This window comes from Papaver somniferum, unplaced genomic scaffold (assembly GCF_003573695.1).
Source record: "Papaver somniferum cultivar HN1 unplaced genomic scaffold, ASM357369v1 unplaced-scaffold_123, whole genome shotgun sequence".
Classification (NCBI taxonomy): Eukaryota; Viridiplantae; Streptophyta; class Magnoliopsida; order Ranunculales; family Papaveraceae; genus Papaver; species Papaver somniferum.
In genome coordinates this window covers 4,955,954-4,982,474 of record NW_020621381.1, presented here as the reverse complement: position 1 = coordinate 4,982,474, position 26,521 = coordinate 4,955,954, and the positions used below count along the sequence as shown (strand labels likewise).

The window sequence follows — 26,521 nt, the reverse complement described above, 5'->3', positions numbered from 1 at the left end:
TCTCTGGCGAGAAGACTGAGTTCTCTGTCATCAAAACAGTTTTGTTGAGAGTCATATCTTTCTTCAGCTTCTGCAAGTCTTTCTTTCAACACAAAGATATTTCGAAGAATATTATCACATTCAGACCTTTTTGAGCGAACATCTTCTTCTCGATCATTAACGGTAGATTGTAAGAGTTTATAGCCACAATCATAACCTTTAAAGAGTTTCTCAGCTTTCTGTTTTTTTGACAGAGAGGTGCCAAATATTTACTCAAGCAACCTATTGACTTCTTTTCTTTCAAAGCATGTTCAAAGAGCTTGATATATTAAGATACTTCCTCGTCAATACTTTGTCCTTCTTCTGAATCATTATCATCTGAAAGATCATCCAACTGTTCATCAAGAGATTTTTCCCAGTTGAAGGCAGATTCAGTCAAAGAACCAGAAACAAGAGATTTCTTAGATGTTTCAGGATTTTGAAACACATCATAGTAACTCTGAACTGATGTTGCGTTATCAGAGATATTACTGCCGTACATAGAGTCAAATCGCTACAAACACAGACTTATGAGGTCTTAAAAAGTGTTTGCCTGCTCTGATACCAATTGAAAAATCGGGGGTCTAACAACCACACCCAATATTTCGCTTAGCAATCTGTATGGACTAACTCCAATATACTTCCAAGAGAATCAACTGGACAGTCAGACTCAATCTTAAGAAAAGTATATCAAAGAGTTATATCTCAATCTCTTAATTCAATCTGCAATCAAACAAACAAGAATTTACGAGCCCGATTGAATCTAAGAAAAATAACTTGAACGGTACCAAAAACCAATATTCAAGGATTAATCAATTTCAATCAACAACCAAAGGTTGAATTTACCAATTGATCGATTCAACGCACAACCTGTGATATTTCAATTATATAGCAAAATATAATGCGGAAAAGAAATAACACAGACACCAGTTTGTTAACTAGGAAACCACAAATGCAGAAAAACCCCGGGACCTAGTCCAGATTGAACACACATTGTATTAAGCAGCTACAGACATTAGCCTACTACAAACTAACTTTGGTCTGGACTGTACTTGAACCTCAATCAATATCACACTGATCCAAGGTACAGTTGCGCTCCTTACGTCTCTGATCCCAGTATGATACTAAACACTTGATTCCCTTAGTTTATCTCACCCACAACTAAGAGTTGCTAAGACCCATAGTTGAAGACTCTAATAAAAAAATATGTCTCACACAGAAAAGTCTACATGAATATATAAATCTGTCTCCCACAGAAATACCTACGAGTTTTGTTCCGTCTTTTCATAAATCAAGGTGAACATGAACCAATTGATATGCCGAATTTATATTCCCGAAGATCATCCTAGAATTATCAATCACCTCACAATAATCTTAGTCGACTTGCGAAACAAGATATTGTGGAATCACAAACTATAAGACGAAGATGTTGTGACTACTTTTCTATCTTGCCTATCGTAGATATAAATCTCAAGCCAATATTACGATTGTACTCAATCACGATAGAAACAACAAGATTAGATCACTCAACTACAGAGAAAATAGTTGGGTCTGGCATCACAATCCTAATGAAGTCTTTAAGTCGTTAACCTGGGTCTCGAGAAACCTAAGGTTAAATGAGAATCAACTCTAGCTTACACAACGAGTATCACACATGAGGTGTGAGGATTACGTTTCCCAGTTGATAGAGTTCTACTTTATTTAGTTTCCAAATCAGGGTTTGAAATCTAAGTTACCTTGGTAACAAAGCATTCAATATTCACCATTAGATGAAAATTTGATTAGATTCAAGCTAATATCTTTCAACGTTAGATCGAACTTATCTTGTTATACACAAATGAAATGTAACTTCATTTAGGTTTGAGTAACCGTACCTAAACGTGTACACCTAGTTGGTTCAACAATAGTTAACCAATGGTTAGCCATATGAGCACTTTCATATCAACCTTATTCATCTTCACCATAACTATTTCAAATGACTCAAATGAACTAGTTAGAGAGTTGTTCAATTTCTTAGATCTCACAGAAGTATACAAGACAAAATCGAAGAAAAATCGCTTTTGATTCACTCGAATCGATTCATGAACATTATAGCCACTGTTTGCAAAGATTGCATTCCTGAATATGTATAAATGTTTTAGTTCATGAACAAATCGATTTTAGAAAGTAACTTACGTAAGTATGAGAACAGGTACGCGTACTTAAGTAACCGGATTGAGTTTGTTTTCACTTCCAAACTCCAGCAGAAATTCACGGACGTGAACTTTCTGCCAGTACGCGTACGGATACGCATACTGTCCCGGATTTCCAACAACCGCCAGTACGCACTATGATTATATCCAAAGATGGTTACATGTTCTAAACTCTAATTTCAATCATTGAAACTTTCTTAGAGGATGCTATATAGTTGTTATTCACAAACTATTTTTCATCAAAGCGATTTTCAAGTTATTGAAATATTCAACATGACTTTCGTCACGAGTAAAGATGAACTTGGACAAAGCGAAAGCTTACCAACACATATTTCGAGAAATAGATAAGCGAGATAAACTCGGCTCGAGATAGCAAATGTGTATAATCGAAGTCTATATAGCAATACGACTTTTGTGTCAATATAGGAGATAGAATAGATAGACTTTTGAGTGATATATAAGTTCAAGTCTCCACATATCTTTTTGTCGATGAAGTTCCACCAGTTCCTTGAGTAGTTCTTCGTCTTTGCATGATGAACGCCGTGGAGTATAGAGCTCAACTACACTTACTATCCTAGTCCGAGACTTAGCTATAAGTAGACTACAAATCAAGATTTATAGTTTTGGAAACTAAACTTGACAAACAAGCTTGAGATAGCAACGCTTGCGAGTTCGACCAAGCAGTGATCTAACACATATTTCTCTCTATTGCTTGCAACTTAATTATTTTTAATTGGTTTGATTTTGCTTTAATCCAAAGCAAAAACCCCATTGTGACACTTTTGACAACTAAAACTCCCTGCTCTTCGTGGGAGCGAACCTTATTTACTACTATATTATTCATTAGTAAAGTAGAATACAAGTGAATTAATTTGAGCACCTACGACATGCATCAACTATCTTCTCGATCATGTGTGGTGTTCGCCAATATCTTTGTCATCTAACCAAGGAGCATCATGTTGGCTTTGAAGCAACTGGATGGTATTGGAATTTTGTAGACGTGGTTTGGTTATTCCCATTTGTCTCCATGAATTGGTGGGGATGTATATGAATATGAAGTAAGCTTGAGCAATCTAAGCTCGAGGAGGGGATGAATCTATATGTATAATTAGTAAGTAAATAACCTAGATGGGTTAAGTAGATTTGTCTTACTCGACTAAAAGGAGAGGCCTCTATGGTCGAGTTCCTTTGAATCTCCGGACCTACTTGTAGGACAAGAAAGTGAGTTTCTCCCTTACTTTAAAAAGTAAGTTGGGGTTTACAAAGTATAACATCATCTAATTCTGTACCATCACTTCGTAGTCACGAGTGAGTCCTCAAAGCACCTTTGAAGTCAGCTAACCCATGCTTCCGTTGATTCTCGTCTCTTTCATTTCCCTACTGAACCTCTCTTTATTCTGACACATAAATGCAGGAAGAGAAGAAATGATGGAAAATTATGTTCACCAAGAAATGAGCCGTAGTTGGATCTCGGTCTATTTGAGAGTCTTTCTTTTCATCGTAATCAAAGATAATTTCTTGTCAATACTTCTTTTTCCAATTAACCGAAGAACCTAATGGTTATCCTTGGCCTGCTAGCGCAAAGACCTATCTTATTCTACGATAAAAGATGATTAAATTGGATAGGAAGGGAGGCAAAAGCGAAGTTTAAAGTATTAAAAAAGCTCTTTTAGAGAGAGAGGACTCTGCTCGTCAATTAAAATATAAGGTTCTTAGGCCAACGGCAAGTAGGACAAGCGCCCCGACAAGTAGAGAAACTAAGCAGGCAACTGAAGGCATCAAAAGTATGAACTTTGTAATTCAAGGAGCTGCGGAAGCATTGGACGAAGCGAGAATATTAATTAAACGAGCTATGAATAGGAAAAAGAGTGAAAATGACGGGTTAGGAAGAATTAAGTTCCTATAGAGAGGGACCGGCATTAATCAACGGAATTCTTATTAATGATTTTTAGATAAAGCCATCGTATTCCAAGGCTACTTTTTCATTTCAACTAGTCAGCTCGGCATAGAGATCAATAATAAGGCTCGGCAGGTCATTTCATACAGGCTGGTCTAATGTGCACCTTGTAAAGAAGATAGCTTTAGTGGCCCATATGACCGAAAGAGTGAGGAAAGAGCACAAAAACGCACGATAATGAGTCTCGTTGATAGGATTCTATATGAGAAAATTATTTAAACCCGTTTTAGACTACGAACGTCGCACGTAGAATTCTAAGCCTGAAACTTGTCAATCCTCCTACGATCTGGTGATTTGCTAGCATCTAATAAAAAAAGTAGGTCTTTAGTCAACATCAATATCCCTAGTGAGATGGCGCCTTCGGTATGCTTCAATTGAAAATGAATTCTTTCAGTCCAAGTGGACAAATTAAATGAGTGATTGAGCAACAAAATAAAGAGGGAGAGCGAAGCTCGTCCCACACCAGCAAAAGTAAGAAAAGTGGAAATATTCTGACTGACAAATGAATGATTCCATGCCCTCGGTAGGCCCCTTTTTCTACACTTATCTTTAGTGTTGTGCAGAAACTCCAAAGTAACTAGCTAAAAGCAGGAGCGGAAGAGTCTTTCTCACCACGCATTCTCCCTTTCGTATCTCACTTCAACAACCCGGACAGTTAGAATCAATCGTCCCGGTTGGAAGCAATAAAAATAGTCTGCTCGTCCCTTCATGACCTCGCTAGCTTCAACAACGAATACGAAGAGTCAAAAGACTCGAGCCTATTGGCTATAGCTCTCATTCTTTCATATTGTGTCAGTCTCTGACTACCCAAACCCAAAGACTTTATCCTGTGTTCCGTGGCTCGGCTATAAGATGATGGAATCTCTCTTGCAAGCGTGCTTCCTTTACTCTATAAACTGAATTGGATTGGTTTTCAAATACTTCTGGTTTTTCCACTTCGTTGGCAGCCTTTACTGCTTGTGAAGGTATTCCCTGCCTTTGGCCAATATATGAGAGCCCAATTGCTTACTGCTTTCTCCGACTAGATCTTTCAAAGAAATATATCACCGCAGGAAGGGGTTGGACAATGGATGAAGTGGAGAGGAAGACGAACCACTCTCAGTATCACTCCAGCGGGGGCTCCAGTTGCAAGACCAAATCATATTGAATCAATATGGGCTAAGTATAATGACTTTCTCGTGCTCTTTCAGAGCCCTTTTTAACGAGTTCCTACACTTTTGACTTCAGAATCTGGTCTTGAAGCTAATATACTAACAAATTTTTCTGAACTATCATCATTCAATTCAGCATCTACTGTCCAATATGACATAGTGCTTTCTTCATTATACCTAGCCAATTCTGACATTGTACATTCTAAACTAGACCGAGTAACTATCCTAGCCGAATCCCCACTTTTCTTATCTGTTTCTAAGCCCAGCTGATGTAACCCAACTTGATCCACATCCAACAGCAGCTCCTTCACCAACTGACTCTGAATCCAGATATTTTCTACATCTACCGGCTAACCCAGACCTATCACTTAACAACGAAAAATATCAAGCTAATCCAATAACAGACAAAGAAGCATACTCCGCACGTGATGAACTGGTTACGATACCATGAAATATAGCACTTTATGATCCAGTAAGATCCAAATTTTCTTTAGTATAACTTGGCGATGACTAACGTGTAGACCTGACTAACCCATATGGAGGGTTTGGAGGTCAGTCACGCACACTAATTAAAGAGACTATGGGAACGCGGAGAGGGAATGTTCTAAATTTGCCCTTGCAAGTGGAAGTATGTAAACCTAGGGCAATCGCATGATGATCCAAGAAATATCCAGCCAAGTCCTAGTAAACAACCTTGTAGGACACATGAGTTTGTAAACAACCTTCTCACCGATATGAAGACTTCCAAGAGAAGATAGCTCGACTTTACGGAAAGAGAATTCACTTACCTTGAGTGTCCGTGTACTAATCTATCTGCTTTTAGGAGGTTGGGAAGTCTTTAAGGCTTATACATATAATTTAATGTACTTCCCATATGTCTTTTAATCACCCTTATTTGGATGTGGAGTCACAACACACTATGGAATCCTCATCCAAGCTAGGTTTGTTGTACTTGTAATGGTATGACCAGTGCTACTAACTAAAATAACTCTGTTTGTGCATCTCCCTCTTTCTGAGTTCTATGTTGGAATTAAATCTATAACTATCATAGTATAATATTTTCTTATCCTAAGAAGTTATCCAAGAAACTTACTGAACTTCATTTGAATTTCCAACATGGAAAGGAATTGAGACTACTACTACAAGCTTCCGAACTCGAGAAGGTCTTGCTTAGGGTTCTAATCTCTTTCATATCTATTTCTTTGATCAGACTATCTCAAATGAGAAGTGAAATGTAAACGCTAAGTTGGACGTTTATGTGTTAAATATATATGTATATGACCTTGATGTTCAAACAAGACTAGATCTCTTCCAATCGGGAATTCAATCAAAAAAACTAGGTCGGTTGAGTTCCTTGTTAAACAATAATGATCTTACTCGATATAGCTTCATGCTCAAAAGCTTATGTGGGGGGGTATTACGAGCTCACTTCACACTATTACAAAACTTGTAAGAAAAAGGAATCCAGTTAAAGTACTTGAAAGAAACAAGCTAAGTTCCAAGGTCGGTGGCTTCCGTTGACCAAGGCAAGCATCTCTTCCAACAATCTATGCTAGGGAAGGCGGCCCTGGTAGAAAGGGATGTCATATTAATTTGTCGTTTGAATAGTAGATTCAGTCACATCTTTCCGTGGGAAAAGAGCTACTAGTTATGTCACCCATTTATTGTATTCCCCATATTACTTACCAATAGCCATTACGAAGAATCTTGAATTCTCGGTCCCTCTCTTCCCCACAACTTCTAGAATAAATAAGTGGAAACCACCTTCTTGGCGAAGCAGAAAACCAAGACGCGTAATTAGTAAGACTATCTCGGGCGACCTGCGGGCATAAACCTCTAGTTGCCTAGTAGTTCACTTAAATCATTCGTCTTTTTTCCTTTGTTTATCATCTTTGGATGATCAATAATGAGGGAAAACCATGATTTGAATCCAGTCAACACTGTTAATTCAGCAGTTTCTTATGCGGATAAAGTTAAGGGTACCAAAACCCTAACTTTTTCTGAACGGATTATGAATAATAAGTCGCATGTTATTACTTCTGTGGATTTGAATTCTCTTCCAAATCCTACAACAAAAGATGGAAAGCCGGCTGTTGAAATACCTCAAGATTTATTCGTTGAGGGTTATGAGATTTGGCGTTTCAGCTTTATTGGTCGTATTGAATTCAAGGGTTATGATTTTAACTATGTTAAAGACTCCCTTGAACAACAATGGAAACTAGGGCAAGGACGTGTTCAATTTGTTCATTTGAACCGTGGGTTTTTCATTATCAAGCTTTTGTCTCAAGAATATAAAGATAGGGTTTTCTATGAAGATGGTTGGATGGTTGATAATCATCAACTTCGACTCATTGAATGGTACCCTGGTTTTGACGCTGAAAAACAATCTACTTCTCGTGCAACAGTTTGGGCTAGATTTCCTGGGTTTCCAATAGAGTTGTGGGTTGAGAAGTCATTGCTTGCTATGGGTAAATCCCTGGGAAATCCAATTGTGGTAGATTCAAAAACTCTAAATCATGAATATGGCCACTTTGCAGCTGTTCTCACAGATATTGATTTTTCTGAACATGAAGCTACTGATGCTATTCATGTTACGGCTGGTGGTAGAGATTTATGGCAGGTTATTGACATTCCAAAACATCCAAAGTTCTGTTCACAGTGTAAAATCATTGGTCATATGGATGTGGATTGCAGGAAAAAGAAGCGTGCTAAACAATAGGCTAAAGGTCCTCCAAAACAACAATGGAGAAAGGTATGTAACTCTGAATCTTCTATCAAAGAAGTTGAGAATGATGCAGCTATTGGAAATAATTGGCAGAAAGTGCGACACGTTGTACAAAGCACTGCTGATGAGTTTACTCAAGTTGCATCCAGTTCGGATAACCTTGTAAACAAGGTGTTTATGCAATCCAAGACGCAAGATGAACATGGCAGGCCAACTAATGCTGTGTAACAAATTCCTGTGGATGTTAATCTAGATAACATTATGAATAATATTACATGTCTCAAGGCTAAAGTTGATCAGGGTATTGAACTAAGTGCTGATGAGTGTAATGCTTTGGAGCTAGGAATACAAATCGAACAGGATTTAGAATTGCTGAAGGCACGTGATGATATGGAGAGAGCTAAGAAAGCTCATAAGAATTTTTCATTAGGTAAACTAAATAGTTCTGGAGTGTTATCTCCGAACAAGTTTAGTGTATTACAAGACTCCAATGAAGATACGGATTTCCAAACTCAGTTGGATTCTGTTCGTGAAGAGGCTGTAAAGTACACGGACTCTGTTTGCTCAGACGTTTTGGGCTTGCAAGTAAATTGTGGTCTTGCAAATATTGGTAAGGAAGCACAACCCAAGGTGAGTGCTAATTTATCTACTCAGTTAACAAAGGAAGAACGAGAGTTTTTTTGTACAATTACAAAATTTGATATTCAACAAAAATATTTAAAGGATTCTTCTTTTAGAAAGGAGTACGTCAAGGAGACAAAGGATCAATTAAAAAGAATGAAGACTCCAAAGAAGAAAAATAAAGGTAGAGAAACTTGAGTTTGAGGTTTTGAAGAAATGTAGGCATTTTGTCTTTGTTTCTTTGTTCTTCTTTTAGTTATGAGTCTCTTGAGCTTTTTTGGCTTCTGGAGAAGTTATTTTTAGTTTCAAATAGTTTACAAGTTTTTGGGTTTTCAGACCTCTTTTCTTGTAAACTTCTTCTGTAAATTTGGATATTTATTAATACATTTTTGACTTATCAAAAAGAATAAATCTAGTTTTCTAGTAGAGTCATTTCATCCAGGATTTCGATAAATAAAGAATTCTTCAACCTCCAAAACTCAAACTCTAGTCTCATTAGCTGATCTGCGACTAAGGAGAGGATATGTGGTTCACAAAACAGAAGTTTCGAGGATGGTGTTGACAGGCGCCTTGATGCTGGCGTTGTGGGTGCCGAGAGAGTACTCAGAAGTCTGTTTGTATATCCTAATACTCTAATGAAAACTCAAATCCCTCGAAGTGGGATGGCCCGTTAATATTATATGGAGGTGATAATTGAGATTGAAGATGTCTGAAGGAGAGAATCAGAGGGTTTATATAAAGTGGAAATTGGCTGCAAAGCTGTATTATTTCTTGAGACACTTTTCAACGGGAAAGATATAAGCATGATCTAGAGGTGGTTATCAGCTAACTGAAATAGTCATATAGTTAACAAGTTTTTGTATCTAAGAAAAATATCTTCTTGCTCTAGTAGAATGACGGTGCTAGCAAGAGAGGTGTTGATGCTGGCGCTATGGAAGTGTGAGACCAAAATAATTCTTGTTTGCAGGAAATACCACAAGCAATTAGCCCCCTGTCTTCTACGGAAATAAAAGTGAGTACATACCTCATGGGGAATAAGAAGTGATGATACAACGAGGAAGGAAATCCGAGAGTTAAGTCTGAAGTGTATGTACTCATGTAGGTGTGCAATTTGAACAACATATGGAAGACACTCCTTGAATATAACAAATCATATTCATTTGTTCAAGACGTTGGTAGATCCCTTGTGTCTGACAAGTCCCTAGTCGATTTCCAAAGTGGAAACGGCTTCACATTCTTCGCCATTAGACAAAATTCCCAGCCATAACTTAATGGACAAGAATTGCTTGTTGATTGTAGAAAGATGAATCGTATTGTGATCTAAGAGTTTCTGAATCCAAACCAATCTCAACCAGTTTGGAATTTAGAAAATTGACAAGTTTTTTGGAAAATTGATGTTTGCAACCGGGAGATCAATCTCCCACTGTGGTCGCCAATTTATAGTAGGGTAAACACTGATTCTGCTGAAAATAGTAAATTGGGTGCGTCGAGGAGAAAAGAATCTAAACCCTATACAAATGTATTGCACATGAGTACTTTTAGATTCGAGAGATCAATATGTATAATCCTAGCCTAAATCAGGAAATGGTCGTTCAAGTCTTGCTTCTGTCACCAAATGAAGGAGAATGGTTGATCTAAGGGAGGAAAGCAGAGAAGGTGTTGAGATCAGAATGATGAATTCTGTAAAGTGTAGTTTTATGACTTGTATCAAAACGTAGAATTTGCTTGCAAAGTGTAAGCTATGAATCCTGGATGATTTTGGAATACTTGCATTGATAACCAATGTTGTTAGTTGAAATAGATTGAAAACCTATTTATACAAGTCATAGTCGAACACAGTGATCTCATAGGAAGTGGAAGTAGTTGAGTAATGGAGAAGTGGGGATCGTGTAAAGTGGTGAAAACCGTGTCCCTACTATGAAGGAAAGACTGGTTAGTTTTACACCCAGTACTTCTCTATTATCACTAACTGTCCGCCTTTCCTGACACTTTCTCATAATGGACGTGCTGCACGCCGCATGTTGTAAACTGCCAGACCAATACCCTGATGAACATCCCCCAGTTTATGACATGTTTTGATGTCTCGAGTATTTTACAAAATATGTAGCAAGTTACATAGGAACGGAGCAAATCCTACATGGTAGTTGCTGAGTGGGTCTTGCTAGCAAGACCTAACTATTTCGACCAATCACGCGCAAGCTACGCGGCACGTAATCATATATGACAAGTCAAGTCGTGAGACTTGCCACAAAAAATAGCATGCAATGCTTTTAGGTTAAATAATTTAATTATTTGTGAAATAGATATTTATAAAATATCGTTTGTAATCGATGCTTGTAAAGCATCGCTTAAGCAAGCATTTCAAAATAATCGATGCACATGAAGCATAGTTGTATAGATCGTGTTTTGGTTAGTCGCAGAATCCACGGTCTTAAAAGAGTCGCGACCGGCCATCTTTGAGCAGAATAATTGGTATTCACAGGATCTTCTATGAAGAAAAAGTGTATCGATCTTGGTTCGTTTTATGTTGTGGTTTCTGTGAGATTTTGGTTTTTGTTTAATTTTTCGATTGTGAATGGTTTTTCACTTAATCTCGGTGTTTTAGTTTTCCATTCGATTCAATTTGACTTTTTTTTTATTATTGATTTGATTTTTGTTGTTGATTTTGTGTAAAAAACAAAAAGTGTATCGATCTGATAAACATGGAACTTTGAAGCTTCTTAAACATAATAAACATACTGAGAAAGTTCCTTTGATAATGAGACAATCTCAAGATCTGTGCTAATCATCTAGGTTTGTTGTTTTTTGTTTTTGAATTGATTTTGGTTTTATTTGAGGTGTTGATATTATATGATCTGTGAAATTTAATTTAGGGTTTTTTGTGATTTCTCAGGGGCTGACGTCCATATTTGAAGCTCCTTATATGATGTATTTTCTATCTTTCAACAGAAGGAGAAGAGAAAATGGCTATAAATCCAAGGAAGATTTTGGTTGGTATTCTTACTTTCACTATGTTTGCAATGCTTGGTAATATGGTCAAAAGAGATCATTTTGATAATCCCATCATTAACCGAGTATTATTCTCTTTTTTATATTTCTTTAGATTTGTTCAATTGAGATTCCAATGTTGTCTTTTGATGATTTTGAGAATAAGTTTAATCAAATATGTTTCTAGATAGTTGGGTTTGTTTCAATTATGATTTATGAGAGTTGTAGCTGAGTTACAGCATAATTGAAGTTGAAATCTTCTTGAATCTGTACATTTTGAATCTTATTCATTGAGTTATTATATAGTCTTAAATTATTGGAAATCATGGATTTGAATTGATTTTTTTAATGACGATATTTATAAATTAGGTTCTTGGCTTGAATATGAAAAATTTGATTTTATCTTCATCTACTATAGTTTTTGGGTCTTTTATGGCCTGTGATTTGGTGATTAGAGTATAAGAATAGTCTTCACATATTGATTTAAGTAGTTAATCACCCTACATCAAAGCGGGATCTAGGTGGATAATTTGTGGACAATATAAGTGCTAGAGGTTGACATAGTAAAGTTGGTCCATATAGTCATCCGAAGTGGTGCTTGGGTCCATCTGTCTGTTGGTTTATCTACAAAGGAGTTGTTATCTCCTCGTTTCGATATGTAGCTGTTTACTGTAAATTCTAAAAATTATAGAAGTAAAAGTATTTTGACTTCAAGTGATGTATTTCTCATGGTATTTTGTTTGGATATATGCTGGTCTCCTGTTTGAAAATGAGAGTCTGCATTTGTATTCTTACCCCTTTAAGTTTCATTAATTTTCATTAGGTAAAAATTATGGAGTTCACAGCAGTCGAAATCGACCAATTTGAAGTTACGAATCAAAGTATTTTTAGTGTTTCCAGAAATGAACCTTGGCAGGAGGGTGGAAACGAGCTTAAGCAGCGCTATACTAGGCCAGACTCAGGTAAGTTCAACAATGATCTTCTAAAGATTGATAGTTAGACATGCCATGACTGTTTTCTATGCTTCTTATCTGAAGTTTGTTGGCTAAAAATGCCATACCTATTTTCTGTACTTTTCATTTTGTTTCCTTTTCATTATCTTTCATGGGATCGTGGGTAAAGTTGAGCACTCCAAGGGCTTCATCATATTCTCATTGACTAATGGTCCCGCATACCATGTCTCACAGGTATACTGTGTTACCTTAACTTGATTTTTTATACACCGATGCGATAATATGAATTGGCATAAGCTGGGCCATAACGAAGAAATTAAGAAAAAAAATGGTGACAGAGTATCTATCCTATGAAACGACAAATCTGTTAGTAATATAGTTGTAAGTCACAAATCTTCATTGTAGTTTATCGTCTCACATTTTATAAGTACAGAGTTGTCAGTTTTCTTACAACTATTGATTTTTCTTAACTGTTTCATATGTTCTATAAGAGTCTATAAAATTAATAATTTTGTTGTACAAATTTTGCATTTATCATGTTCTGTAGTGCTTTTAGTGTTTCAGTTTAGTAGCTTACAATTAAGTAGTTTTGATTTGAGTAGGTATTTAATCGCCAGTTCGTATGAAGAGCGGTTCCGTAATGTCTTGAACCTGAAAATATTGATAGATTTGTCTGTAATGCTGACTCATTTCCATATGAGAGATTTTAGACATTTATTTGTACCTGGAATTTGACGCGTGCTGCAGTTCTATGTTCTGATCGCTATTAAAAAAAATCAGGTCTTGTGTTGGGAGAATGAAGAAAGTGAAGGATAAAGGTCAAAATTCAGTTTCTTGGAACAGTATTTGGATGAGCAGGTAGTACTTCATGTATTTTTGTGTTACAACTTTATTTCTTTTCTCTTAGAGACATCCAACATAGAGTTCCTTTTCCTTTAAAACATTTTGTAAGATTCCTCTTATATAATTATTAAGTTAACAGATATACTCAAATGAGAATTATTGTTGTTGTGTTTGTAATTATTGTGTATATGAAGTCTATAAATTCAATGGATGTGCATAATTTTAGATTAAAATCGTAATAGGGGAGCCTCGCTTAGAATGGAGCCTTATGACTTGGAATGGAGTTGTGCGTCTTAGATTCAAAGGCATGGCTTCTTCTGAGCCTTTTTTTTTTGTTGCCAAATTTTTTCGCAACAACGTGTCACTGTTGCGAACAAAAAAATTAGCAACGACAGGCGTTGTTGAATACCTTCGTCGCTGGTTGAGATTCGCAACAGAGCTTATGTTGTTGCTGAAATTTGCAACAGGGTGTTTAGCAACCGTAAAAGCCTGTTGCGACCCCGTTCAGCAGTAACTATTAGAGCATAGCTGTAACACCCCGGATTTTTAGCATGGCGCATGCTCGGAGATGCACCATGGCATGAGATAAAGCTTCATCTCAAGCTTTTTTTGTGTTAAGAGGAACACTGGCCTAGAGCCAATATTGCACAATCATTGTACATCAGGCCAGAGAGGGCTGACAGAGTGAATGTTGCACAATCATTGTGCAACTACCAGAACGAGTGGTGCATAATCATTCTGCAACAGACATAACGAGTGGTGCGCAATCATTGTGCAATAGGCTAGTGAAGGCCGTCCAGGTGATGTTGCGCAATCATTATGCAACACAGAAGTAAACTCAGCAATCATTGCCGGTTATTCAGAAATACATGGCAACGGCTTGGCCTTGGGACTTGGTGAAGTCATTTTTCTCCCCTTTCCAAAGTTTTAGAAATTGCAAGTTAATATATATAGGGAGGGGTAGTTGGTAGAAGGTGCATATGCGGACCATGCACCAAGTAAGCTTCATAGCTTAGATGAAAGAGTATAAATGATGTGTAAGCCATATTTATAGTTTCCTAGCCTTTCCAATGGGGAATATGATGCAAAGGCATTACTATGGCATGTCGCGGACCCGATAATTTGCAACCTTTGTGCAGTTTGACGGAACGACCTACACGGACTAGGCCATTGCCACTAATGCTTGGACACGGCCTTGCAAACGAGTTGGTTCAAGTTGTTATCCCTTCGAGGATGAACTACGGTCTGTGCTTGATCCCTTTAGAGTAGGGAAGGGTACGTAGGCAGTCGAAATAAGTTTCGGCATTGCCGGTCCAACACTTTGTCGCTCATATCATCTATTTGAGTGATGATTGCGGCACATTGGCCTCTCAATATCATCTGGGTCGGTAGCTCGACAGAGGAGATGATTGCGGCCAAGCTTGATGAGGCTTAGTTGCATGCCATCAAAGGGATGCTCATACTTCCTATCAAGATACACGTAGTTGGCATATGCTCCAATTGCAGAATTGGGCATAACCAAAAGAGTAAGCTAAGTCGGTAAGCGTATTAGGGAAATGGAAATAGGATTGGAACGGCCTATGCCTAAGTCCAAGGCTTATGCCTTAGTCATGGACAAGACTTGGTAGTATGACGATCGCTCAGCTAGATAGGAAATTCATCACTGAATTTCCTACGTTGAGGAAACCCCAGCGTCGTAATTTATCTCAAGACGGGTCTAACTTGATTGGAAACGACGACCCAACGATCAAGACGTGATCTAGGAATCACGGTATTTTAGCCAAATTCCATCGTTTAGGGTCTCAAAAGGTCGTTTTTCCCGTTTTAAGAAAGTTTTTGTTTTCTTAATAAACCCTTTGCGGAACAAGGGTAAGTTGGAACGGTGTGGAAGCTAATTTAGCTGCATATGCATCATGCTCCACGAGCATGCTTGCAAGGGAAAATAGACGTGCATTTCCCTAGCTTTAAGTCCCGGTCAGTAGAATAATAATGGCGTCAGGTGTGATTTTATGGTCCGTCACAGTTGGTATCAGAGCAAGTTCCGAGAAAACTCTAGGGACTGTGAGTGATGGACTCGTCAAGCGAGTACTTCCTTTTATGGAAAACTTAAAGTCAGAGAGTATGCCAACTTTGTGCGGGAAGTGTTAGTAACTGCCAAACCAGTTACTTTTGCGAACCGAGTTGAGCTTGTTCAAGTATTATGAGTTTTTATGTCCTAAGTGGCACCCCACTAACGAGTGAAAATCCGAAAGACCGTCTAGGACGGCGGTTAGTCAATGGGACTGATCATCCCCACTGTAGATGGTGGATTTTCGACAAAGGCTAAAATCGTAAAACCATAATTATACATGCTCATGATCCAGCAATCAGAAGAATATTGAGGCTCATGTCTCTCATCGAAGCATGAAAGCTCATGCCACAAGAATCTCTGACTGAGAATACTGTCTCTCAGAGTATATGTAGATGTGTAGTCTCTCAGCTGAGGCAACGACATATCTCAGAAATACTGAGCAATTTCAATAATCACCTCTGTAAAGAATCGAAATGATTGGACGTCTCCTAGATGTATTACTCACTAGTAGACAACATGCCTGATAGTATAGATCCACCAATTAATTATTTCTAGTCGCAAGATTCATCAATTGAATTCCTAGAAAAATACTCTGCACACCACATAATATTTTATTACTTCAATTTATGGTTATTCCCAGCAGAATTCCACGGGTTAGTAATAAATATTCAACGTACAGGCATCTGAGCCACCATAGAGTAAGCCCCGAGAAAATGGTGCAAATGTATTTAGCAATAAATGCACTAACGAGCACCTGAATGTACGAACGAGCATTCCAAAACACGAAGGAACAATGAAACCATGGAGAAAATAATAATAATAAAATATTTAAGGAGGCGTCTAAGGGGACCAAGCCCATCGGCCGTCCGGTCCCACGCCCTTTCCTTTATTTTATCATATTTTATTATTTTCCTTGATCCCATGAAAATCCTTTCGTTTGAGAAAATCCCTTCAATTCGTGGTATTTCCTTCACATCAAGGAAATTATACAAAAGTTACATAAAATTAGGAAACGTGTCACGGGACCGTGGTCACTAGCCGGCCGGCCATGCCCTTACCGTGACCGGTCCCACACCTTGTAATTTCTTATTTTATTAATTATTATTTTCATCGTCTCCTGGAAATTTGTTAATCTTATGAAACTCCTCAGTCTCATGGTATTTCCATCACATCAAGGAAATTATACAAAAATTACATAAAATTAGGAAAGGTATCACGGGACCGTGGTCACTAGCCGGCCGGCCATGCCCTAGCCATGACCAGTCCCACACCTTGTAATTCCTTATTTTATTAATTATTTCCATCATCTCATGGAAATTCCTTAATCCTATGAAACTCCTTCGTTTCATGGTATTTCCTCCACATTAAGGAAATTATACAAAAACTACATAAAATTAGGAAAGGTGTCACGGGACCGTGGTCACTAGCCGGCCGGCCATGCGCTAGCCGTGACCGATCCCACACCTTATAATTCCTTATTTTATTAATTATTTCTATCATCTCATGCAATTCTTTGATTTTATGATATTTCCTTCACATCAAGGAAAAGACATAAAATTAGGGAAAACTCACGAAACCGGGCCCTAGCCGGCCGACCATGCCCAAGCCGGTCCCACACGCCCTTATTTTGTTATTATTAATATTATTTGTTTCTCTCATCTCATGGAAACTCCTTCACTTCAAGGAAACTCCTTGATTTCTTCAAACTCCTTGATTTCATGATATATCCCTAAAATCATGAAAATAATAATAAATTAGGAAAAGTGCCATGGGACCGTGCTCATTGGCCGGCCGGCCATGCCCTGGCCATAGCGGTCCCACATTTCATGATTACTTCATTTTATTATTTTCTTCATGGTTGGCTCTTTGTCTTTCAAGGAGCCGATCCCATGCATTTTCATAATTTGACCTAATTTGCGCAATTACATGTATTAGGTCCAAAACTCTTCCAAACGACTTGGAATTTCATCAAATGATCGTCAGTCGATCCCGTGACCAACCAGGGATGGTTTCATTACCCTTGGTCGGTCCTTCATCTCTTCATAATTTATTAGGTTTTATCACCTAAGGTTCAGACGAACATTATTCGAATAAATGATTAAACCAGCATTTAATAATCTTTTCACCAACTGGTCTTCAAGAGACTTTGGTATTTTGCTCACTTGAGCATCTGGGTGTTACATGGTCGATTCATCATCCCATGTAGCCGGTCCCTCTTTCACTCCTCGGTTGATTTTCAATGAATCATCAATTGATCAACAATTTAGCAAAATTAGGGTTTTGGATCCAAAACTCTGCAAAACATAATTCTGAGCAGATTCAAACACTAATAATTTTACGTTGATCCCATGATCAATATTCTAATTAGTTATACTCGGTTCAGTTACCATTATTTTAAATTAATATTTGGTCCTGCTACCAATAATTCATCAAATGAGCAACATTTGCTCAAATGAGCAATATTTTCTCAGACTAAGGAATGTTGGTTCAACTATGAATATTTAACAATTCATCGGATGAGCAATATTTTCTCACATTAACTATCAACATTTACTCGTCTCAATAGACACGTTCAACTCATGAGTCTTAGAACATTTGCAAATCACGTTCGACTCAGCAATACAAGGACTCAACGTCTCATGAAGTCAGCAACTGACTAACTAAATACACCTCTTCCTTGCAGATTCCACAATCACGAGACATCAATCGTGTCACATGGGGGGATATTAACTAGGATTTTGGTCTGGCGGCCTACAACACGTGTGTTCACCCACGATGAAAATGTGAGCAAGTCGTGCAATCAGTTGAAGGAGTTAGCAAAGTAGTGGGTAGAAAATCAACCAAGTCTCCGCACGATGAGAAACTGGTTTTAACACGATTTCCACTTCCCCACTCTTTGACTCCATCAACTGTCACACTTCATGGGATCAAGGTGTTTACAATTCTAAGAATATAAATAAGTCTCTGAATCATGATTGAACAACAGACAATTCTCGATTGACAGGCTTTCGTCTATACGAACTCATCGTCTTAGGAATTACTCTCAACTGAGTAAGTTCAATCATTCAGAAACTATTTTCACGCAAAATACACAATATACCAACAATCCTTGATCACCATTGATCTCATACATTTCTCAGCTTCCCTCCTAAAGATCGACCCATCCTCTCTTGTGACCGAATTGACTCTGGGACGACCATTGTCTTGGTTTAGGCCGGAGTCCTACAGATTTATATGTCGAACTTAAAGCACTCCCTTCTTGCAGTGCATCTGTGTGAGGTTAAAAATTTCGCCCAGTTCAAGGAGACTCCTCAGCACGGTCGTCTCCTCAATTCCGTAAAAACCAGCAAATCTTTTTCCCCATGTATAGATTGGCGACCACAGTGGGATATCATTCTCTCGGTTTCAATCTCAATTCTAACAAAGATGGTTGATCTTAGGTCTAGGTTAGTTACAAATGTAAATGACGCTAGCACTAGCAACAATAACAATGATGGTATTCCAGAAACCATTCATGCTTCCAACAATGGTGGTGACGTTAATCCTCCTCAGCCCAACACTGGAAGTCACCCTCTCTTCGGCCGACATCCTGAAGAAGTCAGAGAAAATCCGCCTACCATAGGCGATCTCATGAAGGTGCAAGAAACTATTGCAAAGAATCAGACTGACATGACTGCCACTCAAAAGGAATTATTCAATTATCTCAAGACTCTAACAAACAAGGTGTCAGAGGGAACTCAGGAGAAAGGAAAATATAAGGAAACATCTTCAGACGTTGATCCAGAAGTCACTTCAATCCATGAAGTAGATGATGAAGAAGTTCTTAGAGCTAAAACTATAGACAATCTGCCAGCGACGGAGCAATCCAGTTTCATCACTCGAGAAGACTTGGAGCGCCTCTTGGAGGACCGTGAAAAATATAAAACTTCATATGTCCATCGTCACCAACCTCCATACCCTGCTGCTACACAAAGGATTCCTTTACCAAAAGGTTATGTCTCTCCAACATTCACACTTTATGATGGAACGGGAAATGCTCAGAACATGTATCTTGGTTTTTGGAAGCATTGGGCGAACATGAGCATAACCATGTTGTCCGCCTTAAGGAATTTTCAAAATCTCTGAAAGGCAGGGCATATACCTGGTACAATCATGATCCGAATATCATAGAGTAACAACCTATAGACTTGTGCATCAACGACATGATCCCGGTCTACAAATATTTATTGAAAAATATTTGTTTCTAGACCTTTTCAGAACTTCATGAAGCGGCGAAGAGATCAACGACTACTGCACCCGCTTTACTGGAAAGAGCAAAAGCTACAAAATATGAGGAACCACGAGAGACTCGAGGTAGCAGGCATCTGATCAACAAACAATACAACCTCCAGCCTTCCACAAATGTTGTTGCAGAAGGGAGCAAACGGAAAGCCGAACCGTAGCGCAATCCTGCATCTTCTGCTCCTCCGAAAGCACCAAGAAAAGGTAATCAAACACGGGATGCACAAGCTCCAACCCAAAGCACAGATCTAGCGGAACCTGACTTTCCCCTCTCTATTAAAGAGGTCATTGAACTACTGGATGCCTGGATCCAAGACGGTGCGATCAAGTTGTCGTATGTCAGAAAAGAACCAACTGAAGAGGAGATGGAGAACCCTTGCTATTGTCGTTTCCATAGGTTCGTCAATCATCCCACCAGCGACTGCAGGGTCTTGAAGCGCATATTCAATGAAAAGGTCGAATTAGGGGAACTTAACCTGGGGACTGAAGGAGTACACAGGGACCCTCTTCCAGTCAGGACTTTCTCCATCTCTGAATAACCAGTCAAAGAAGCAGTTCAGTCGTTGATGAAACACGTCAGCGAATTGCTTTATCTGTCGAAGGCTCAAAGGGGAGACATGTTCACGGATTTGAATCATATAGTATCTAGGAAACGTCTAATGATCCTAGAAGTACCTCTTGAGCCCCCAGCCACTGACAAAGAAATGTATGAATGGGTACTGCTCACCATAGTGCATCTCAAAGGAAATGAATTTAGAAGAGTGTTCGTTGATGTTGGCACAGCCATCAACATCACTCCTTTGAAAACTCTCAGAGCCGCTGGCATTACTCGACAAGAAGCTACACATGCTCCCATGTCAATCATAGATCATGAAGGGACACTCAGAGATGCATACGGCTACGTCATCCTCAAGGTCAGAGAAAACTCGGTCTGCACTGAGACCAAGTTTTATATAATCTTGGAAGATCCAGGATATGACATGATTCTTGGACGACCTTGGATTCGTGCTGGAAAGGTGACTCTAATGCCTTCGGTTGAAGAAATCTCTGATTCAGAAGAAATATAAGATACTCCATCATTCGAGCATCTGGAGGAAGTTAAATCCTTGGTGGAATTAGCACAGAAACCTGGAGAAAGTGCACACTCTTTCATCAAAAGGTTCCGTACTTAGGCAAGTCTGATTCCCCTTCATGCACCTATATTACCAATGTTTAATCATGTTGCCATGGTCCGGGGACTTCTTCCCACTGTAAACTTAGTTGTCGCAAAGTCCTATGAGTGGATAGACTCACCATGGAAATCTTACACCAAATGGTTGAACACAAAGCTTCTTCAAACTGAGCATTCTATCAAAAGGTTTATTGTTGAAGACATGGCTCAGCATGACAGAAAGTACTCTGGATACTCCCCTTTCCATGAATGTCCATATGTGCCACAGCCATGGAACTCCACCACACGAGGAATTCCGAATCAACATAATATATTCAAAGCGCGGACGACCAAGCCTAACAAATTCCATGAAGGAGACCTAGTTCTCAAAGCAACTAAGCACAACCTTCATTATGCAAGAAACTCCAATTGGGAATGACTTTTCGTGGTTGCTAAATCTATAGTTGGAGGATACTACAGGCTGATCAACACAGATGGAAGGTTCGTACCAGTGATACACGAGAATTGGCTTAAAGCATTTAATGCCTGAAGTTATTGGGAATTTGAGGTACTAGGCGTTTGAACATTCATGACGTCTGGATTTGGCATTTAGGATTTTCTTTCATTGTATTTCAATTTTTCCAAAACGTTTGCAATACTTGCATTCAGTATTTGAATTCAACAATTTATCAAAATTCAGTCCATTTTACTTAAAGAAAATCTCTATCAAATCCAAAGAAAATCCTCAATCATCTACTTATCCAAAACCAAAAAATAAAACCTCACATCTCTCAGAAGTTCAAGATATTATGAAAAAGAAATCAAATAAAATCAGCAAATAAAGATTTTCGCTCCTCTGCATCCTTCAAGACTTGTAAAGCCACCTTCTCCATGTTCAACTCTTCAGTCAGCCTAGCAATTTTGTCTTCTTTCTCCTTCACAACATCATTGGGAAAGGGTATGTTATTCTCACATGAGTCTTTGATAGCATCCATCTTCTTACGAATCCACTTCACGTTGAAGCCAAGTCTCTCAGAATTCTCCAAATTGAACTCAACGCTGAATCCACCAACTAGTTCGTGATATGGGAGTGATGCATCAAATGGAGGATCAAAAGCAATCCCTGCACTCGGGTACTCATGCACCACTATATGATTCTCAATTACTGGAGCAACTGTTACAGTCAGGGCGACAGTTTCTTCAGTTTCTTCCACTCGTGGTTCGGCTTCTTCCGCCACTAGAGCAACAATAATTGAAGTCTCAGTTTCCATAATGGTTTCAGTAGAAATCCCCTCATGGAATTGAAGTGCAGAGGTGGTTTGCCCTTTATCAATAACACAGGGTTGTTCGAATCATCATTATTGATTCCATTATTCTCAACTTTGGGATTTAGTACCTAATACGAAGATTACATGAGATTAGAGCAATCTAAACATGGAAACCAAATGGAATCATAAACTACAGTATACAAGTGGTCTAACATCATCAAAGTTCATCATTATGCATTCAAGACATGAGCAAATAGCGTGAAAGTTATAAAAACACATTTTACAACAAGCTCGTCTAAGAGGATTTTACACTGCCCTGTACAAAACGACGAACTGGGAGCAATTGGTGAAGTCAATTGGATGTTATATACCATTCTCTTAGTATGGATGTTATCTACAACATATCAAAATTTCATATCAATTGGATGAATTAGCAAAGAGATATGATCAAAACATTAGACTACATGACAGCTGAAAATCTTCTGAAAGTCTTCTGGAAGTTTACTGTTTTGTCGATTTCGACCCTAAACGTCCTAAAAACTTAAAAAGCTCCTTTGCTAAAGCTTGTAAATTTTTTGGGCATGAAGATACATGGGTAGATCGCAAAATCCGACATCGGATGAAGATTTTATGGCGTTTTTGCTAAAGCGCTGAATTCTGGAATTTCTGGTGACGTATTTCGGCAAAACTTTTCCTATATTCATATGAATTCCCATTCATTCATTCATAAATCAAGAAATTTATACTTCTATGGATAAAATGCAAGAGAAATACTTACTTGGGTGGTCTCTGAAGCATTCAAAGAACCTGAATCGCCCGTATCAACATCAAGAGCACCATTGCTTTCATTCGGTGTTGGGATTTGGGAATTTTCTTTATCGCTATTTTTCGAAGATGAACGAACATCATCGGTCTCCACTTCCATGGAGACATTCTTCTGGATATATTCTCAACAATTAGCATTTTGTCTATAAAGCATCATAATTGGTTATACGAAGAAATACTTACGGTCTCTTCTTCATCACTCAAGCCAGAAATTGTCTGCCCAGCAGCAGAGAATTGAAGACCGTCAATACTGGATGGAGTGAAGTTCTGCAACAGAATAACAAATATTGGTTTTCTAATCCTAATAATAAGGATGACAAGAAGTCACAACAATAGAAGTACTGACAACTCACCAAAGAAACAACCGGGGACTTTATGATATTGGACCACAGTTTATAATTCTTGCTCATGCCTTCTCCGCCATGAACAGTTGCTTCAGTTTCTGAGAGGTATACGTTGATTCGAGGTCTTACGTTACGACCTTCCTGTGAAATTTTTTGATGCAATAATAATCAAACACAATTATCATAATTTTATGAAGATTATGCAAAGAATACTCACTTGTGAACATCCTGTAGATGTTTTCCGTTTATCACCACCAGGGAAATGCTTCAGTCTTGGTCGAGTAACAATCATCTCAGCATAAGGAGGCTCCTTCACCAAAGGTTGATCAACTCTCATGAAATCAAGTAAACGCCCGAGTTGTTGATCCCAAAAGTTTATGTAACCTAGAGTTACATATGTGACTCGCTCAGAGTTGTGCGGTCTAAACGGGTCATGAGTTGTTCAACTGATGGTTTCCTCCTCCGAAAAGTCGGAACACACTGATCCATACCCATTTACCGATCTTCCCTATCAATATTATATTTTTCCACCGAGAATTCTCCATGCATTGTTGATATCAGGTAACCAGAAGTGCAACTCAGCATAAAAGACCTCTCGCCGTCGCTCAAATCAGCACCAGATTTCAAAGTCGTACTCTCTTCATCATTGAAAATTGTCAACTGAGAAATATGGGGAGGAATTGATACCCATGGACGGAAGTTGAATTCAGATTCACGGTCTAACACATCAACAAAATGAGTCTTGATTCGGGGATTCTTTACAGACCAGCGCATGATCCTGGCATTGTCCCTCTCAGAGAAAACATGACGAGCATCAGCGTTCAGTCCTTGCAAGATAGTACATGGAATAGGTGCATAATTCTTGAGATGTTCCCGTATCAAAGCTTGAAGAAACATCGTATTGGCATAGCATTCAATCTTCATAAAACCATTCGAGATGCTGGAGTCTATAATCAAGGAGTCTAAGTTAGAGTACAAAGAGCCCAAGAACAGACTACCTATTGGGAGTTGCTCACCCTGAGCCATATTAATGGCAAAAGGAATCATGAACGGATTCAACAGATTTCCGGCATCTTCAAATACATCTCTGGACATCCATAAACACAAGAAAGCAGCAATAGATAACGTACCGTCAACATGCCAGTTAAGAGGAGTATCTCTCGACCACCAATGCATCAACCAATGAGCATAACAACCTTTGTTGTCAGATACCCTTATTGATCTCCTCCATTGCAGCTGTCAAGATATTAGACATTTCTATTTCCTCTAAGGAAGAAGACCTTCAGGAAGGTTACCCGTGATTGGAAGATGCAACAAAGCAACTACATCCCCTAAGGTGATGGTAAATTCTCTACATCTGCATATGAAAGTGTGAGTTGGACTACACCAACGATCAAGTAGATCTACCATACCTCGCACATCGTGAAAAATGAACAAGTCTCCAGAGGCTTGGATAAACTGTATTTGTGCATCATGCAACATGGCTCGAACACAAGGAAAACCCAACATATACCTCGCCCATCCAGAAAACTTTTCCAAAGGTCGTCGAGAAAGCTTGAACTCAATGATTGGCGCAGAAAAATATCCTCGTTCAAGACAGAACCGAATGGCTGCCTGAGGAGTCACCAATTTTTTCTGAGTAACCTCTCTAGGGTTTACCAGAAGACGAAATGCTGGAGTTCTGAGGCGCTTTTCAGGTCCTTGAGCCATAAAAATGCATCCTCTATGTTCGGAACATTCTTGATTCCAGGTGTTTCATCTTCTTCTTCACCAATATAAGTCTCATCCATGCATATATCATCTCTGGAGACATCATTTTCTTGAGAGTTAGACATCATTGCGAAGTAGTTGTAACATGCACACAATACTCTACTTCAGTATATCATCCATACGAGATGCAAACTTCGACAAGATGATGGAATTATGTACACGGCAAAACATCTACGAAAACGGTAATTATTAACTCTTACCTCTTTACAATTCCAGTAATTGTGATATAAGAATTAGCGCTCCAAAATTTACTCGTTACTTGAAACCTGTGAAAACGAACGAAGCCTTATTATTTGAAAATTGAAACCTGATTTTCCATAAAATCATGAACTTAATTTTCATGGTGTGAACAACCACAACTGAGTTATAAAACTTACACCAAGGCAATATATAATCATAAATAAATTGTCTAACTTCAAGGGTTGCTCAAAACCTATATTTTGATTTTAACAAGATAATAAAAACGTGAATTATTCATGTAAAAATTTTCAATTTTTTTCTCTTTAACGTGAGCAAACTCACGTAAATAAAATATGTCATATATTTTTCATGGAACATGTCACGGTTTCATAATAAAAAAAAAAGAATTTTTTTTTTTCCTTCGTACGATCGTCTGTCTTCGAAACGAAGGTTTATGCTAATTTTGTGAAAACTCACACCTTTTAAGATAAAGTTTTGGTTTCCATGGAAGCTCATAAATTTTTTTTTATCACTATACACAGATCTATGTAAAAAAAAAATCTCTTCTAAATCAGGGATTATTACTAGTTTCTTAAACTAACGATCGAACGAACATACGTTCCTAAAATAAGGGTTTTTTTCATAAAACTCACATCCAAAAACTGTGTACACACATTATTTTTTATGATGAACAACTCATGAACAAACATCAATCTTTAAAAATAAAAAAAATTCGCGTACCTGTCGGCGTCGGCCGGACGGTGGCGGCTCCGGCTGGACGGTGAAGCTCCGGCGGAATTTTCTGCTACTCCTCCTGCTGCTGATGTGAAGGTGGTAAAGGGGTGAAGGTGATGGTCGGATACGAAGGAGAAATAATAAAAGGTGTTTTATCCCTTTTATACCAAATTTTATTTCCAAAACCTAAAGATTTCCTTTTTGGACCCGGGCCCGTGAATCCTAAACCGACCGAGGTTCCATCACCAAGCCAGCGGTTCTACATAAATTTAGGCTCATTAGACGACGCTCTATCATGCCACTGGGATCTTCATTCAAGCCATGGTCCGTTCATGCAGTCGAAAATCCGGTAACATCTTATTTTACGACTAAGTTCAACTACTTATTTTCGTTTGTAACAGTAACAAGAAATCACCATCCAGTGATGACTGGGGAACATGACTGTCCCT

General features: G+C 38.4%; 1 protein-coding gene across 1 annotated transcript; it reads left to right on the top strand.

Moving 5' to 3' along the window:
• Positions 1-7,224: 7,224 nt before the first annotated feature.
• LOC113331056 lies at positions 7,225-8,037 on the top strand. Its single transcript, XM_026577840.1, has one exon. It carries the CDS (start codon positions 7,225-7,227, stop codon positions 8,035-8,037), a length of 813 nt encoding a protein of 270 aa, XP_026433625.1.
• Positions 8,038-26,521: the final 18,484 nt, after the last annotated feature.

Excerpts from the sequence above, each read along its gene's own strand:
- LOC113331056 (XM_026577840.1), top strand. The coding sequence starts at position 7,225 with ATGAGGGAAAACCATGATTTGAATCCAGTCAACACTGTTAATTCAGCA.